This window comes from Drosophila santomea, chromosome 4 (genome assembly GCF_016746245.2).
Source record: "Drosophila santomea strain STO CAGO 1482 chromosome 4, Prin_Dsan_1.1, whole genome shotgun sequence".
Taxonomy (NCBI): domain Eukaryota; kingdom Metazoa; phylum Arthropoda; class Insecta; order Diptera; family Drosophilidae; genus Drosophila; species Drosophila santomea.
Genome location: NC_053020.2, coordinates 960,033 through 976,554, shown reverse-complemented (window position 1 = coordinate 976,554; position 16,522 = coordinate 960,033). Strand labels below are relative to the sequence as shown.

At 33.8% G+C, this 16,522-nt stretch overlaps 1 protein-coding gene and 1 long non-coding RNA gene across 14 annotated transcripts in view; one reads left to right on the top strand and one right to left on the bottom strand.

The window, feature by feature from the left end:
• The window catches only part of LOC120454919 (protein unc-13 homolog B), a 44,280-nt gene that overhangs the window by 15,611 nt on the left and 12,147 nt on the right, over positions 1 to 16,522 (top strand). For 4 of the 13 annotated variants that reach the window (XM_039640656.2, XM_039640659.2, XM_039640655.2 and 1 more), the window contains 6 exons: positions 9,058 to 9,189; positions 9,456 to 9,464; positions 11,194 to 11,268; positions 11,518 to 11,737; positions 11,799 to 11,919; positions 12,120 to 12,226. In XM_039640656.2, coding sequence (XP_039496590.1) covers positions 9,058 to 9,189; positions 9,456 to 9,464; positions 11,194 to 11,268; positions 11,518 to 11,737; positions 11,799 to 11,919; positions 12,120 to 12,226 — 664 coding nt within the window. Of the gene's footprint in view, positions 1 to 428; positions 490 to 544; positions 6,490 to 9,057; positions 9,190 to 9,455; positions 9,465 to 11,193; positions 11,269 to 11,517; positions 11,738 to 11,798; positions 11,920 to 12,119; positions 12,227 to 12,887; positions 12,995 to 16,522 lie in introns of those variants that run through there. The other 9 variants (XM_039640661.2, XM_039640649.2, XM_044006524.1 and 6 more) reach the window with 9 other exon arrangements.
• Positions 14,388 to 14,698, bottom strand: LOC120454921. The gene is made up of 2 exons (XR_005616694.1): positions 14,639 to 14,698; positions 14,388 to 14,576 (listed from the first exon to the last, which is right to left on the bottom strand). It is a non-coding gene; the product is annotated as an uncharacterized LOC120454921 (long non-coding RNA).

Below are 16,522 nucleotides of genomic sequence, written 5' to 3'. Positions count from 1 at the left end.
GTAGTGATTTGAAATAGTCTATGCTAAGAAAAGCAGATAAAATAGTTTAAGAAAATAACCTTTTTATTTAAAAATTGCGTATACATAATTTTGTGCAAAGAAAGGAAACAAACTGTTTTAATGTTTTGTTATTATAAAAATTAATCAAATTTGTGGTGGTTCTAATTGCCTTAAGTGCAGATACCTGACTAATTTATAAACGAATCCAATTTATGATCCCCTTAATAAAATTGAAAAACGAACCAATTGCACGACTCCTTTGGTGCTATTTAATTTATTGTAGCAATTCCTAATTGGTTACAGATAAATGTAATTGAATGTAATACACATTCTATCAAAATACGTTTTGAAATACATATATATATTACAAGAACCTAATTTTAAGAGTTATGTGTATTTACTCTTTTTCACCGAATACTAAACGTGGTTTTAGGTACATATGTATATAAAAATTGAGTATTTCAGACGAAATTGACTATTGGAATAAACGTATGTATATACATCGAGCATTAAAACAGAGTAAAAGTAAAACACTTTTATTTAGGTCAAAACAAAAGCTAGAGATTGATTTGGAAATCGGCACTTATTAACGGTATGATGAACACATCTCAGCTGCAGTCGACCGGAGATACGGAAAAAAAAAGTCAGTTACTTAAAAAGGAACTCAAAATAAACACCCAGGAAAAGCTTATCTTTGCGGAAAATGCTCTAAAAAGCCAGTTTAAAATAAAGGAGCAGTTACGGCTTCAGCAACAATCAACGATGTATGCGTCGTCACTATTTGACTCTTCTTCTGGTAGATTAGTAAAAGCACCGCTCTTAAACCAGCGGCATCTTAATTCTATCCAGAACCACATTAATTTCGACCTGGCCCAAAAGCAAAAATTGCAAATGCAACCACCGATGAGTAAGTCGCCCGTTGAATTGGATTCAACTTATTTCACTTATCCAAGCACAAGTACTAATGGAAGTATGATATCGATTAAAAGTGAACAGCAGTTGTGTCAGATCTACAATTCACAGCAACACTCTGACTACATTATATCCGATTATATGGATAAAATTGCAACAAGGATTAGTTTACTCGAGACAGAGCTAAAGTTTGCTTGGCGTGCATTGGACTTGCTTTCTACAGAGTACGGAAAGATTTGGACTCGTTTGGAGAAGCTTGAAAACATATCAATAGAACAGCAGTCTGTCGTTGGTAATCTTATGGATCTTATCGGAGCATCAAAACCAGAACTACATCAAGTCGATATCGAAAAAATGGAAGTACCTCTATATCAGGATGAAGATCAATTACTACCGTTGATAATGGAACCCACATTGGATATAGATATCCAACCATCTGATCGTGACTATGATAAGAAACTTACTTTTGAACTAACCGAACTAACGCAAGCTACTGAATCCAATGAGTTTATGAATGCCGCTTGCGCAATAGATTCCCATCCAAATTTTGAAAACGTTGCATTGAATAACAATAGATTGGAACTTGGAATAACTCAATTTGGTTTTGAAAAAGGTTATGATCCAAATCAGAAAGGTATTAAATCCGATTTCGAAGCTTCACAAAAGGAATCCAAAATTCAACTTTACTCAGATTCTGACCTTATGTTGTATGAGAGGCAGCAGTTTCTAGCAAATAGCGCCCGTGCCGAATTAATGAAGGAATTTTTAAATGGACGTCGAGTTTTAAATGAGATCTCGGCATCCTCAGGTACATTGTCTAAAAGTTCTAAAAAGGGTAAAGATCTTGTACAGCCAAAAGAACCATTTATAAATAACCACTTGCTTTTCGAGACAGATGATAAATACGAGAGGCAGACAAGCAATGAACATGACAGCCTTATTGGTGATACGTTTTTTCGTTTAGCAGCCTCTAAAACCGGCGAGGGTGGAATCCAGGTACTACCCATTGAAGATTCCGGAGGAACGAAAATTCCAGCTAATATTAATGAAGTGGACGAATCTTTTTATAAAAAACTAAACGAGGCTTATCGTGACAATGAATTGAGCTCTGAGATATTTAAGGTAGATGCATTACTACATAAGTCTGGGGCCACACACGACCAAATCTCATCTATCCGTAACCACTCAGCTGCTTCCCTTCTTTTAAATAATCAGGGTATGAAGGATATTACAGATATACAATCTTTGCAGACTGCAAAAACCAGTGTCGTAATGCAGTCAAATCAAAATTTGAACAAAGAATCAAGAAAGCATAGAAAAAAAAAACATCATACAAACGAAATGGATATGATTAATAAACTAAAGTGTATCCTTGCACAAGCACAATCAACACAAATTATTAAGGTAGACACGGAAGAATTGCGTTATTCAAAGTCAACTCCGGGTGATAAACAAACTGAAACGGAAGATATTACTATGCAAAATGAATCAGACAAACAGAGTAGTACCAGATACTTAAGAGATGATATACGGAAAACTTTAAACAACGTAATACAGACTTTATTGGATGAAATAAATAAAATTACAGGCCTACAATCATTGAGTGCAACACAAATAAGTCAGTTACGAAATGCTGTATGGTCAGAAGAAAAGTTTTTTCAAAAAATTAGCCAAGTCGATAAAAAATTGACTTTGCTCTTACTAAATCCGTTAACAGTAACAGAAGAACTACAAAGACTTTGCATTTCAAACACAAATGAAAAGTTTTTGCTGGTAATGAGAAAGTTAAAAAAAAATATTGATACACTAAAAAAGTTAGTTGGCAGCTCATTGGATGATTTGACAATAGATAATTCACATGCAAATACGACCACATCTCACAGTCTAAATTCATCCCTTAATTCTAATGTTAGTAGTTTTAGTGCACATTTATTAAGGAACAACTCTAATCTGGATGAACAGTTGAAAATTATTGAAACTCAAGAGATTGAAATACACCGGAAAAAGAAAATAGACGAAATTAAGAGCGCACACCCCGAAGAAGTCGATACTTTAAACCCAGATATTGAATATAAAAGCCATAATAGTTGTATTAATTCAACTGATAATATTTTAAGCTTTTCAGAAAATATTTACAATGAAGATGAATACATAAAGTCTTTAAAAAAGAGTCTGGAACGACACAATAGCATGATTTTTTTACTCCATTTGCAAAATCCTGAAAAACACAAAGTATTGGCTGATATAAATGATGCACTAATAGATTCAAACCGATCCAGTCTCAGTCCTCCACCACCAGCTCCAACCGATACAATTAACTTAAATGAGGCTATTAATCAAATTTCATGTCAACAACGAAATGCAAAATCGGACTCGGGCCTATCGTCGATGAGCGGCTGGTCACCCAACTCCCAAGTGTCGGTTGGAATTCAAAACTACGATTTTGTCTGTAATAATATTTATGAAAATTGTAGCGAAAGATTGCCCTTAGCTGAAAATTTAAGTCTTCACAATTTACCAGTCAGTTATGAACAAGCTCAAACAAGTATAAAAAATGAGTTTGTAATATTAGAAGAAAATCTAAACTATATTTATGAGCTTTCTAAAAATTTACCTATTTGCTCTGCCTATGAAAATAAGTCTATTTTCGATATGAATAGCGACTCAAATGAAATAAGAAAATTTTCCACTGTTGACGAAATGCTGGAATGGGACCAGCTCAATGAACCGGATAAACAAAACTTTTCTGCGAAACGGTTAAACTCTAACCTTATGCCAGATCTTCTGACTGCGCAAACACAAAAATGCTCATTAAAGCACAATAAAAAGACAAATATGAAAATCGAATATGTTGGGCAAGAAGAGAATGGAAGCATGACGAAGCGTAGCATCATAGCACCAAATATTTATAACGGAAAATCGGTAAATCAATTCTGCAGACCTTGTTTAACAGATAGACTAGTATTTTATCCCTCATCAAACTCTATTACCGATTCCAATAGCAGCCATAATTTGAATTATTTGGGTCAACAGGATGAAACACAGATAAATAAGGTATTCGGATCTGCACCTTCGAATCAAGTTCTAACGAACTATCTTGATTATACTCCTGGTAGTTATTCTAAGGGCCAGCCGGAGGATCTCATTGACGCAACGAAGTCAAGTCAACTGGAATTTGAGGTCGAATCGGAGTCACTGTTCAACTCTCCTAATAGTTCTAGCTATTTTAAACAACAAAGGTTTGTTCAAGAACCATCTGCTACAAAGCCTCTAAAGGTATGGAACAGGCTTAATACCATATTAACACAAAATCTAACGCTTAAGCGGCCATCAAAGTTTAATAGATCACAGTCTTTACCCGGTGATGTGCAAAGTCAAGGCGTCCAGAGACAGTCTCGTGGCCAGGCCGGCTCGTGTCCGTTTCTTTCCCACAAGCGTTCCAATCTAGGCGGAAGTCAGGTTCAGTTATCGAAGAGAATACAAAAGCTTCCTATGCGTTTTATGCGACGAGCGACAGGAGCCCCATTCGTGCGGCGCTTGTCAAGTCCTGAATCCGCTGTTTCATTAGATTCTGCTGCCGATAAACGATTCTCAAGCGAAAAAAGTCTACAAAAAAAATCACTTTCGTCTAGGATGAATAGTTTAATGCAAAAAGCAAAGAAGTACAAACGGCACAGCTTAGTCCTGCGCCGCGGCTGTAACATGTCGGATTCTAAATTGGAGACGGCAGACTTTGCTTCATCGGATAACGATAAAAGTTCGATATCAGCAAGTGAAATTTTGTTGAATCAATCGGACGAGGTAGAAGACGAACGAGAGGAAGATTTCAATGATAAAAATGGGTGTGACTTTGACTATCAAAGTGAATTTGGTGGTTCAATTGAGAAGTTAAATGGCAACCTACCAGATAATCTATTTCCTATTGTAGGTGACATAAAAAAGGTTCAAAACCCCTTACCACTGGCTGCCTCAACAGAAATTTCTCTTATTAAGCATAATAATAGTAATGAATATGAAAATCTCAAAACTTTACCCATTGCAATGCCGAAGATTCACTTAGAGACGCCAGCAGAGGCATGCCATCAAGAACTCAAATCAGCACAGTCTGACGATGAAGTCGTTAAGAACTCACTGGAAAACTCGGTCAAAAATAATCTAAATGCCCCCACGCTTAGTATATTACAGACGATTGAAGATGATTTCGTCCCAACGATGACTACATTCCTTACAACAACAACGACAACTACAACTACAATGATAAACAACAGTCGTAATTTCAATGGCACTAGCGCTTTATGGGTCACGCAGCAGTGCTTAGACCTTCCAAACAATCTCGGGTGTGGGGGGTCGCGAGAAGATGACGATAATCGCAGTCAGCATTCTGCTCGCACTCTCTCTTCTTCTCGTCGACAAAGCACTGAAGATAGCATTGATACAGACGACGAATACTTTTATTATGAGCTTCGCCAGTTAGAGGAGCAGGAAAAGCAACGGGCTCAAATTTGTGCACTTTCATCTTCCGAACGACAAGATGACAATGGGGTGTTGTTTTCACAAATTGGACAACTTCTTCAAAACGATGTTAACGGAGAAGACTGCTTTTGCCCTTCTGGTGTCTATAAGGATGGAGAAGAGGCTATTATTTATTCTCCAAGTGAAAGTGTAAAGTTACGAATGTCTGATGTATTTATTGAACTGAAAAGCGTTGTTAGTTTAGTCCCAGGCATATATGATGACAGTGTGGTATACGCAGCGTCTGTCGCGACTATTGAAGGAACTTCTATTGTGAAACCAACATGTGATAAACTTGCAACAGTTTCCGACATGCACAGTGCGTGGCAAGATGTTAATGGTGATTTACAAATTACAGCTTCCGATATTGATTCTAATGACGACATAATTTCAAATAAGGACAGGGAAACTGTAATTTTTTTAAATAACAAACAACGAAAGTTGAGACGGTTAAAAAAAAAAACACGCGATCGTAAAGTTAATACATCTAACAATGCAGGTAGTTCCAGTTCCTCTTGCCATTCTGAAAATGAATGTGAGCAGTATGAACGTAATAATCCACTTGGAAAATGTACTCAGAGATTGGAAGCAGATAAAGCTGAGAATGAAATATCACATAAATCGGAAGCATCTAGCGAGACATCAGGACCAGATACGCCAGCAGAGCTGAGCGATGTTGAGATAAGCGAAACCGAAAACGGTGTGAGAGCTGACGGCCCGAATATAGATGGCATGCACGAAAATTCAGAGAGCCTTTTAAAGGGTAATCTGACGTCCCTATTACATGACCACAATTTCAAAAACCAGTCTCTGGAAACATATCACCATAATACGCACATATTAAAGAATATTACAAGTAAATCACTTTCAACGCAGAACCAAATAGACTCAAAAAAGTTAATTAGTCAAGAATTAGATGCTGATGGAACACAAGCTGTAGGCAATGAAACTGGTCTTGGCAGTAGCAAATGGAAATTGCTAAAAACTTTAAAGGAGCGCAAGATCGAGGAAAAAAATAATCAAGATAAAATAAAAGAAGATGAAATGACAAAGGACAGGGACAAGGTAATTATAAAGAATAAAAATTTATTTTAGGAATTCTTTAAACTGTCGTTTTTCTAAATCAATTGCATATTTTTTACAAAGATGTAGTCAAATAAAAGATACTACATTTCCTAGATGGTAACAACCAAGGGTGTGAGCCAGTGCGTATTTCTTTTAAAGCCTTTAAAACTTTTGGTTGCATTCCTATCGGTATGAAAAAACACTGAAACGCTATCACTATTTTTCGTTATGCTTACTCTCAGCATTTTTTCACATATATTAAAAACAAATAAATAAAATTTGCGAAAAAAATTCGATAGTCGTGCGATTTCTGAAAAATTTAGTAAATATCGATATGCAAATCGCTTAAGGAAAATTATCGGTCATTAGAGCTTTGCTAAACATATTTAAAAACTGATACCCGTCACGCAGATAATGGAAGTTCAAAGAGAAATTTCAACACTGACAGTTTTTAGCGTTTTGCGGTCGTTAGATTGGATTGGCAAAAAAATTATTTTCAAATTGAGTGAAATTTACAAGACTAACAAGAATGTGAAAAATATCAAAACATTTTTTAAAAGTGAGGGCGTTCCAGTTTTGTGCGGTTTGTGGGCGTTAGGATGTTAAAAAGTTTTTCCGCAGATCGATAGAAATTAACAATACTAATAAGAAAATGAAAAAATATCAAAAACGTTTTCAAAAGTGTGGGCGTGTCAGTTTTGGGCGGGCTAGAAGTATATTATTTTTTGCCATTTATTGTTTGCCTAAATACGGGGCATAAGTACAGCTGTCAAAAATAATAGGGAAAATTAATTTTCATCGCCAACAAGGCAAAATGGAAACACAGAACGCTATGGTTGAGTTCCCTGCGAACGAGAAATTTAAACCTTTTCTTCCTATCGATAAAAATTGGCAAAACAAATACAAAATCAAAACTGACAAAACCAGATCGATTTGGAAATTGTTTGGGATCAAAAATATATATACTTTATAGGGTCGTTAACAGTTCCTTGTACGTGTTACACACTTTTCATTGAATATATGCATATGAAGCATACCCTAACTAGTGATGGTCGGACCTTCAACACACATAAGTAAAATAAGTTTATACCTAACAAAAAAAATTGTTAGTAATAACTGATTACCAACTATGCCTATCGTAGGTCTTGGAAATGGTACTCCCAGGTTTAAAGTCGCTGTTTTTATATCCTTCGTTAATCATAATACGTTCCAATTTGGTATACACCAGTTTATTGACAAAACCTATTATCGGCTTTAATTTAATTAATATCGGAAGAATATATCCTGCAAATGTCATAGGGGCACGTCTCTTTCTTACAATTTAGGGTTTAAAAGGAGCTGAAATACCTTTTTAAAAAGGTTTAACAATTCATTTTTTAGGAAATTAAATAGTTTATTATTATCTTAAAAAATGAACTTTTTTAAGAACGACAAAATAAGGCGAAAAACAAGAGAGAACGCTATAGTCGAGTTCCCCGACTATCTGATACCCGTTACTCAGCTAGTAGAAGTGCAGGTTTGTGGGCGTTAGAGTGGGCGTGGCAAAAAGTTTTTTGGCAAATCGATAGAAATTTAGACGACTAATACAAAAATGAAAAAATATCTAAACATTTTTCAAAAGTGTGGGCGTGGCAGCTTTGGGCGGTTTGTGGGCGTTAGAGTGGGCGTGGCAAAACGGTTTTTGGCAAATTGATAGAAATTTACAAGACCAATACAAAAATTAAAAAATATCAAAACATTTTTCAAAAGTGTGGGCGTGGCAGTATTGGGCGGTTTGTGGGCGTTAGAGTGGGCGTGGCAACATGAATCGACAAACTTGCGCTGCGTCTATGTCTCTGGAGTCTGTATGCCCAATCTAAACTTTCTAGCTTTTGTAGTTCCTGAGATCTCAGCGTTCATACGGACGGACAGACAGACAGACGGACAGACGGACAGACGGACAGACGGACAGACAGACGGACGGACAGACGGACATGGCCAGATCGACTCGACTATTGATCCTGATCAAGAATATATATACTTTATATGGTCGGAAACGCTTCCTTCTGCCTGTTACATACTTTTCAACGAATCTAGTATACCCTTTTACTCTACGAGTAACGGGTATAATAAAATAGCACTTCATGAAAAATGCTTAAATGTTCAATTTTAAACTTGATAGTAACAAATTTACTAATATCAAATGTTTGCGTATTAAAACTACAGACATCCCACTAATTTAATATTTGGTAGTGTATCCCTTATTACCAATAACGGGAGCGCAACGTTTTGGCATGGAATTAACCAGGTCCTGGTAACGTTTTAGGGATATTTTGCTCCAGGACTCTTTGCGGGCGGACGGGGACGATCAAAAAGATATTAATAATAAGAGAACAAAATAGATGAACGGATTCCTTTTCTAAAAGGCGGAGTCACTTGCGATAAGATTTTATGTGAAGAGCAGACGAAATTTTATTTTTTTTTACCTAAATATCTAAATATTTATACATTTTTATTGTTGTGGTACTTAATTACTATACTACCTATCGAAAATTCGACTTCCTGTAACATATAAAACCTTTTTTTCAGAATGGAGGTGGTACTGGAGAAGTGGGATTACGTACGAATGGTCATCCCGGTGATAATCCATTCTATAGCAACATTGACAGTATGCCGGACATAAGGCCTCGTAGAAAATCCATTCCTCTTGTGTCTGAGCTGGTAAGTTCTTTAATAACTTTTCACATTGTTTCCCTTGATGAAATGATTTAAACAGTTACCGCATAAAAATAGGTACTACTAAGACCAATTACTCATACCAATTTTATGTTTACCATTTTTTTCCCAAGATTCAGAGAATTTAAATGATGGCTCACTTAAGTGAATGAACAATAAAAAATATTAATCCTATAATCTATGACTCTGCTTACTCTATCATACTTTTTTTAAAATATCGTTTCTTACGTCGATGATTTGATGGACGGCAGGTTCTCAAGGTATAGACTGAAGATTTTTAATTTAAAAAAAATGTTGTTACAAAATGTTAACTAGCTATTTTTATACTAAAAAGTATTTTCTATTTACCTCTTAAATTTACTGAAATATGCAAAATTATATTGTTGTTTTATTTTTAATGTAGTTTAGCACTGTAGACTCCATAAAACACAAACTTCAGAATTAAATGAAAAATAGCGATGGATAGTGCAAAATAACGTTTAACAATGTAAAGGTGAATTACAGTCATTAGGCAATGTTGGGCAGGGTAAACATTTGAGCAGGATCAGTAGCCGAGATGATCTGGCCATGTCCACTGTCTGTCCGTCCGTATGAACGCCTATATTTCGCAAACCATAAGAGAGTTAAAATTAAGAATGCAAGTTTAAATTATGCCTGCATTGAGCAAGCTGGTTTCAGAAAAGAAATCGAATGGATTCGATTTTTAATATTAACATATCATAAAGCACAAAGGAAATACAGATGAATGCCAAATATAAATGGTTACAAATTACATCTATCATACATTTTAAAAATACAAAAAAAAAAAAACAAATAAATAACGTTTAATAATATTTAAATTTATAAAAATTCATGCATGCGTACAAAAAATACATTGTAGATCATTCACGACTTCAAAAAATAGTCATCATAGCACCATTAAAAATTATAATTTTGTGTAACATCTTATGTCCCTTAACATTTTTTATTACCTGTAAAATAACAAATATGGATTTTAGAACGGGTTACGTCTCTTTAAATTTTGTTTACCTGCAAAATAACCAAAATTAATTTCAGAACAAAACAGTTTTATATGAAATTTTAAAAGAAATTTGGTTAGTTTTTACAAAATGTCTTATAGAATTTATTTAAACCCTTAAAAATCTATAGAGAACCGAACTGACAAAATAGTTTTGTATTCGTGAAAAAGGAAAAGTGGTCACGGGCAGCGAAGAAAATAATATTTCGTTACTTACATTCTATCTCGAGCCGAAGATAGCAAACTGAATGTCATATACATATATATATCTGTTATTCCAGAAGTCGAAATTGATCAAGCAAAATCCTTAATTCCTGAATTAATTATAAAAAATTCCGTAGTACCTATAATAATAATGTAATTGACAGCTTTGTTCATTTGCAAAAGAAATAATTATAAAATTAATCTTAAATAATGCACACGCAATTGATGACGTCATCAAGTAATTTTAATTGATAATTTTTAATTTTTTTGGTCTACGGCTATCAGGCGAATTATCTATATGCCTCCGCAAAAATGGATCAATGTAATCTGCTAAGTTTGCATGAAAATGACAAGACCACGGTTGGTAGATATAACACGTACACGTAGAAAGACCCATACCAAAATTGAAAATCCTTATATTCGAATAGATGTGATTAAACAATGCAGTCATTTCTAAATATTGAGAAAGTTTACCAATGGTACTCGTACATGAAGATCCGTGCACTTTTAATTGTATTTATCTCAAAATTGCATTATTGTATGGAATTTTATTTGTGTTTGCATTCTGCCTGTAACGCTTTTTCTTAGTATTCTTAAAACCAAAAGCGTAACGAAACTTACGTATCATTGATAAAGTTGCGATGAAGAACCTTAATTTGCCTATTAGTTTGATGCCAAGTTTAAATATAGGTCTTTTAAAATAAAAATATTTACCAAATACATAAAATGAACTCATTGAAGTCTAATTCCTCGTTACGTCTCTTTAGACAATGGCCGCTACAAAACGAAATGCTGGACTCACATCTGCTGTTCCGCGTGCAACGCTTAATGACGAAGATCTGGTAAGGCTATTTGATTATTTTTAAAAATGGATTTCTGCATTTTTAACAAAACTACGACTCAAACGAAGTTAATTAAAATTCCGATAAGTACCATATTCCCTAACATCTTTTAATTATTAAGCTAGTGAGCAAAATATATTTACTGTAAAACCTGTTAAAGGGTGTTAAAGGGTGTAGTAACTAGTTTTGTTAAAAAAAAATTTTCAAAAATTGTTTTGTAATCTATTGGTATCTGTTTCCAATCTATAGAAAATGCACGTGTACAAAAAAGCTCTACAAGCCCTGATCTACCCTATATCTTCCACAACGCCACACAATTTTTTGTTATGGACTGCTACGTCACCAACGTACTGCTACGAGTGTGAGGGTCTTTTGTGGGGAATAGCACGACAAGGGGTGCGATGCACTGAGTGCGGTGTAAAGTGTCATGAAAAATGTAAGGACCTGCTGAATGCGGACTGCCTACAGCGTAAGTATATTCGCCACTACTTATATTTTACGAATTTATAAGTTGTATCCTATAATTAAAGGTGCTGCCGAAAAAAGCTCAAAGCACGGCGCGGAAGACAAGGCTAACTCCATTATTACAGCCATGAAAGATCGAATGAAGCAACGTGAACGGGAGAAGCCTGAAATTTTTGAGTTGATTAGGTAATATTAAATTCCATATAGCGAATTCACTAGTGTTTTTAATCACATCGATAAAGGTGTTAAAACCTTAAGTGGGGGTAATAAGTTAATCTAAAGAACTCCCAATCTTACATATTAAAATAAGTCATCTAGTTTGGTAAACGGCCAGAAATAATTAACCACAAAAGAATGTTAACTTTGAAATGGCATTCATTCACTAGAGCCGTATTCAGCGTTGAGGAGAAGAGTCATACCGGTCATATGAAGGCTGTAAAGCAAAGCGTCCTGGATGGCACAAGCAAGTGGTCGGCAAAAATAGCAATCACAGGTTTGAAACTTTCCTCTAATCGTCGTAGTTTTCTGTTGTCGGTTTAAATTAAGTTGGATGTATGTGAATGTATTTGCAATTCGCATTTGAATGACACGCTGTATTTATTATTATTATATTGGTATGTATATGAAAAATACAACATTGATTGACAATAATGAATGTATGATTATATGTAACCGTACTTAATATTTGTATTTTAAAAGTGTGTGATATGCATGTACGCATTACATACATGTTTGTATATTTGGGGAATCCACATATAAAATGAGCTGCGAGTTTATTTGTTTTAAAAATTTTTACAATATTATTTATTATTCAGCATTTAATAAGCTTATGTAGTACGAAACAAAATCTTGTAATTTGATACTGAATGGCGTCAGTATTAAATTAGCCTCGCGGCATAATTTTATGTATGGGCTTCGTCCTAACATGTAAGATTCAAAGTGTTTTCAGCTTACAGGTAAAGACATAAATAGGGTCAAGAAGAAATTAATTGATCAGCCCCCTTTAGTATTATGATATAATAGAAAAGAGGTCCAGGGTAAATAAGCCTAGCCAATACAATTACATACTTTTAGAATTTTCATATTTAAGATTTTTTTATTAAAAGTCAAAAGAAAACGCAAATCATATATGTATGAAACCAATTTAATTTAAGGATGACATTCGGTGTGGATCCCGATACACACATAGATTCATTAGAGCAGGCTGAGCACGCAACTGTTGAGGGAACATCTAAGTGGTCATGCAAACTAACAATTACAGGTACACAAACAAAGCCATTTAGTATTGCTTTAACTCTTTTTTATGTTGTTTTATAATTTTATCCTTTCCTTGCATCCTAAATTTTTTTCAATTTCATTACTTCAAAGTAAATTGTAACCAATTACTTAAAAGCTATATTTTTGTTTTTCTTCGGTTTGCGATAAAAGAAAATAAATGTACAATTTGTTTTCTAACAGGGTTTAAAGGGTTTAAACCTAGTTTTAGGGTTTAAATCTAGTTTTAAATTAGATTTTGTTTTTGTACTTTTCGAAATAAGGGGCCGTCCATAAACCTCGTGACGCTTCAAGGGGGGGGAGGGGGTGCGCCGAAGAGTCACGTAATGTCACAGTAGGGGTTGCGGTGAGAGTCATGGTATGTCACATATGGTGGGGGGGGGGGGGGGGGGAGGTGGTCAAAATGGCCCAAATTTAGCGTCACGAGGTTTATGGACGGCCCCTAAGACTTATTTTATTTTGTTTATTTTTACAATTTAAGAACTTTACGTTTCAAGTAAATTGTTTGTGTATAACCATTACTTTCTAATAAAAATTGTGTTGGGTACTTATTTGAATGGTCTTATCCCAAAATAAAGTTGTAAATACACACAATACCATAATTCTATTTTTTTTGTAGTTTTTTTTTTTGTAGATCATCAACAGGAAATGTTAAATTACCTGCATAGTTTAATAATATTTACCGTGAATATTTATCTTAGCTACACTGCTGTGCTATATTGCTATATTACTGATTGAAACACTTAGGACAGACTTAAAAGAAAAGCAACGACCAAACGTTATTTTTAACTTGGGGGGGAGGTGGTCAAAATGGCCCAAATTTAGCGTCACGAGGTTTATGGACGGCCCCTAAGACTTATTTTATTTTGTTTATTTTTACAATTTAAGAACTTTACGTTTCAAGTAAATTGTTTGTGTATAACCATTACTTTCTAATAAAAATTGTGTTGGGTACTTATTTGAATGGTCTTATCCCAAAATAAAGTTGTAAATACACACAATACCATAATTCTATTTTTTTTGTAGTTTTTTTTTTTGTAGATCATCAACAGGAAATGTTAAATTACCTGCATAGTTTAATAATATTTACCGTGAATATTTATCTTAGCTACACTGCTGTGCTATATTGCTATATTACTGATTGAAACACTTAGGACAGACTTAAAAGAAAAGCAACGACCAAACGTTATTTTTAACTTGGAAAGCATTATTTAAAAAATTAAAGAATTCTATTGTAGGAAAAAAAGGTTTATAACATACAAGCCCTTTATTCATTTCCTCCATGCTTACCACTCTACATTAGCACATTAGCCCTTGCAGAGGGAAAAATAATTTCAGTCAAAAGTCTGCAACGCACTAAGGGAGGAATTTGCACCATATATAGTATATAATTTAATTTTATTTTACAGAATGATTACAATATTTTTAGTTGAGAAGAGCACCGACCGATTATAATTAGGCCCATAACATACAAGCCCTTTATTCATTTCCTCCATGCTTACCACTCTACATTAGCACATTAGCCCTTGCTGAGGGAAAAATAATTTCAGTCAAAAGTCTGCAACGCACTAAGGGAGGAATTTTCACCATATATAGTATATAATTTAATTTTATTTTACAGAATGATTACAATATTTTTAGTTGAGAAGAGCACCGACCGATTATAATTAGGCCTAAAACTAAACTCTGATAATTACTCTAATTTGATTGACGTTCTAGCCTCGGTTTCGAGCTTTTCTAATATGGACTTTAGACTTTAGGCTTCTGATCAAAAGAAGAGAGAAAGCTTTGGAGTTGCTGAATTTAATTGCCTTTGCATTTATCTTGGATTCAAGTGCATTCGCTCTTGGATACAAGTGCTCTTAGATTCTTATAATTTTGTTTATTGAAATCTAATACATCTGTTTTTTGGGATTGCAAGTCCGAGCTTTGAACGTGGGAACGTACCGATGATGTGAGGGCTTAAGCAAGGATTGTTAAAATTAGGCAACGGATGTTTATTCTACCAGTGGGTGGGGGAGTAGTGTAGGGTGTATAAGTGTGTTTGGGTGTACATGTTGTATGTGTATTAGTGTGTAGGCATGTGCTTAAGTATTAGGGACTTATGGATATGTCACTATATATATTATTAGTCGGTATCAACAACCGAGTCGATATAGCCGTCTGTACTTCCTTCCGATATTCCTTCTCTTATTTGTAAAACTATTTGCATTCTTTTAGACGAATCTAGTAATCCCTTTTACTAACGGGTATACATATTAGTTAGCTTAGGTCAGCAGCTTTTTCTCCGAAGTACAGCAAATAATATTGTAAGAATTGTGTTTAAGCCTTATGCCATACCACGCAGATACGGTATTCCCGTTTACCCTATAAATAATTTAATTTGTGATAACACACATCCTAGGAAAGCATTGAAAAAAAATTTTTTTTTTTGCTGTTTATACTAAATTGTTTCCTGTTTTATTGCTTCCAAGCTAATTCGGCGCATTGCTTGAACAAACAAAAATTTCTGAAGTTAAAACATAATTTTTTTTATTTAATTAATGGTTCCTAAAAAGAGTAATTGGGTCGATGCTTTTTCGTATACATTTTTGTAATTCCATTTGAATTTAATTAATGTACTTATTCTTTTAAATCTTATTATATATACATACAATTGGTATTACTTTTTTTTTAGCAATCCACACTTAAGGCATTTAGTCATAATTGCTTTTGTTATCATTTTCTAGACAAACTTTTTAATTTATTTTGTAATATTTTTTCTAGTATAGTATCTATTACTATCCAATATCTATTAGAGTATTTAAAATTATAAATGTTTTCAGTCCCGGCTTTATGAGCTATTAAAATGAAAAAGTGGCAGAATATCTGTTATTTTTTTAGAAGCACTATTTTAAATATATGCGGATCAATAATTAATTTATTTACAGATGTTTTAATGTATAGCTTTTATGCTATAAGGTTTAATGATATTTTAAAAGCGGGTCAATAATTAATTTATTTACAGATGTTTTAATGTATTGCTTTTATGCTATAAGGTTTAATGATATTTTAAAAGCGGGTCAATAATTAATTTATTTACAGATGTTTTAATGTATTGCTTTTATGCTATAAGGTTTAATGATATTTTAAAAGCGGGTCAATAATTAATTTATTTACAGATGTTTTAATGTATTGCTTTTATGCTATAAGGTTTAATGATATTTTAAAAGTGTGAAAGAAAACTTGCCTTTATGCGATATAAATATTTTCATGCTTTCATTTCGTCTAAGCTGATAGGGATGCCTAATGGTTAGAAACCGAAAGAAATTTGACAAACAAACAAACTCTTAACACGGCTAATTACTATAAAATAATTGCAGGATTTTTAGACCAGAAATGCGCAAAATACAATTTTTTTTTTTAAGCTTATATGCCCATTAATTAATACGATTTTGATTAAATTGGGCATTTTAAAACAAAACTAATATACATCGAATATAAACATTTTATGATAAAAAACAATAAAACTATG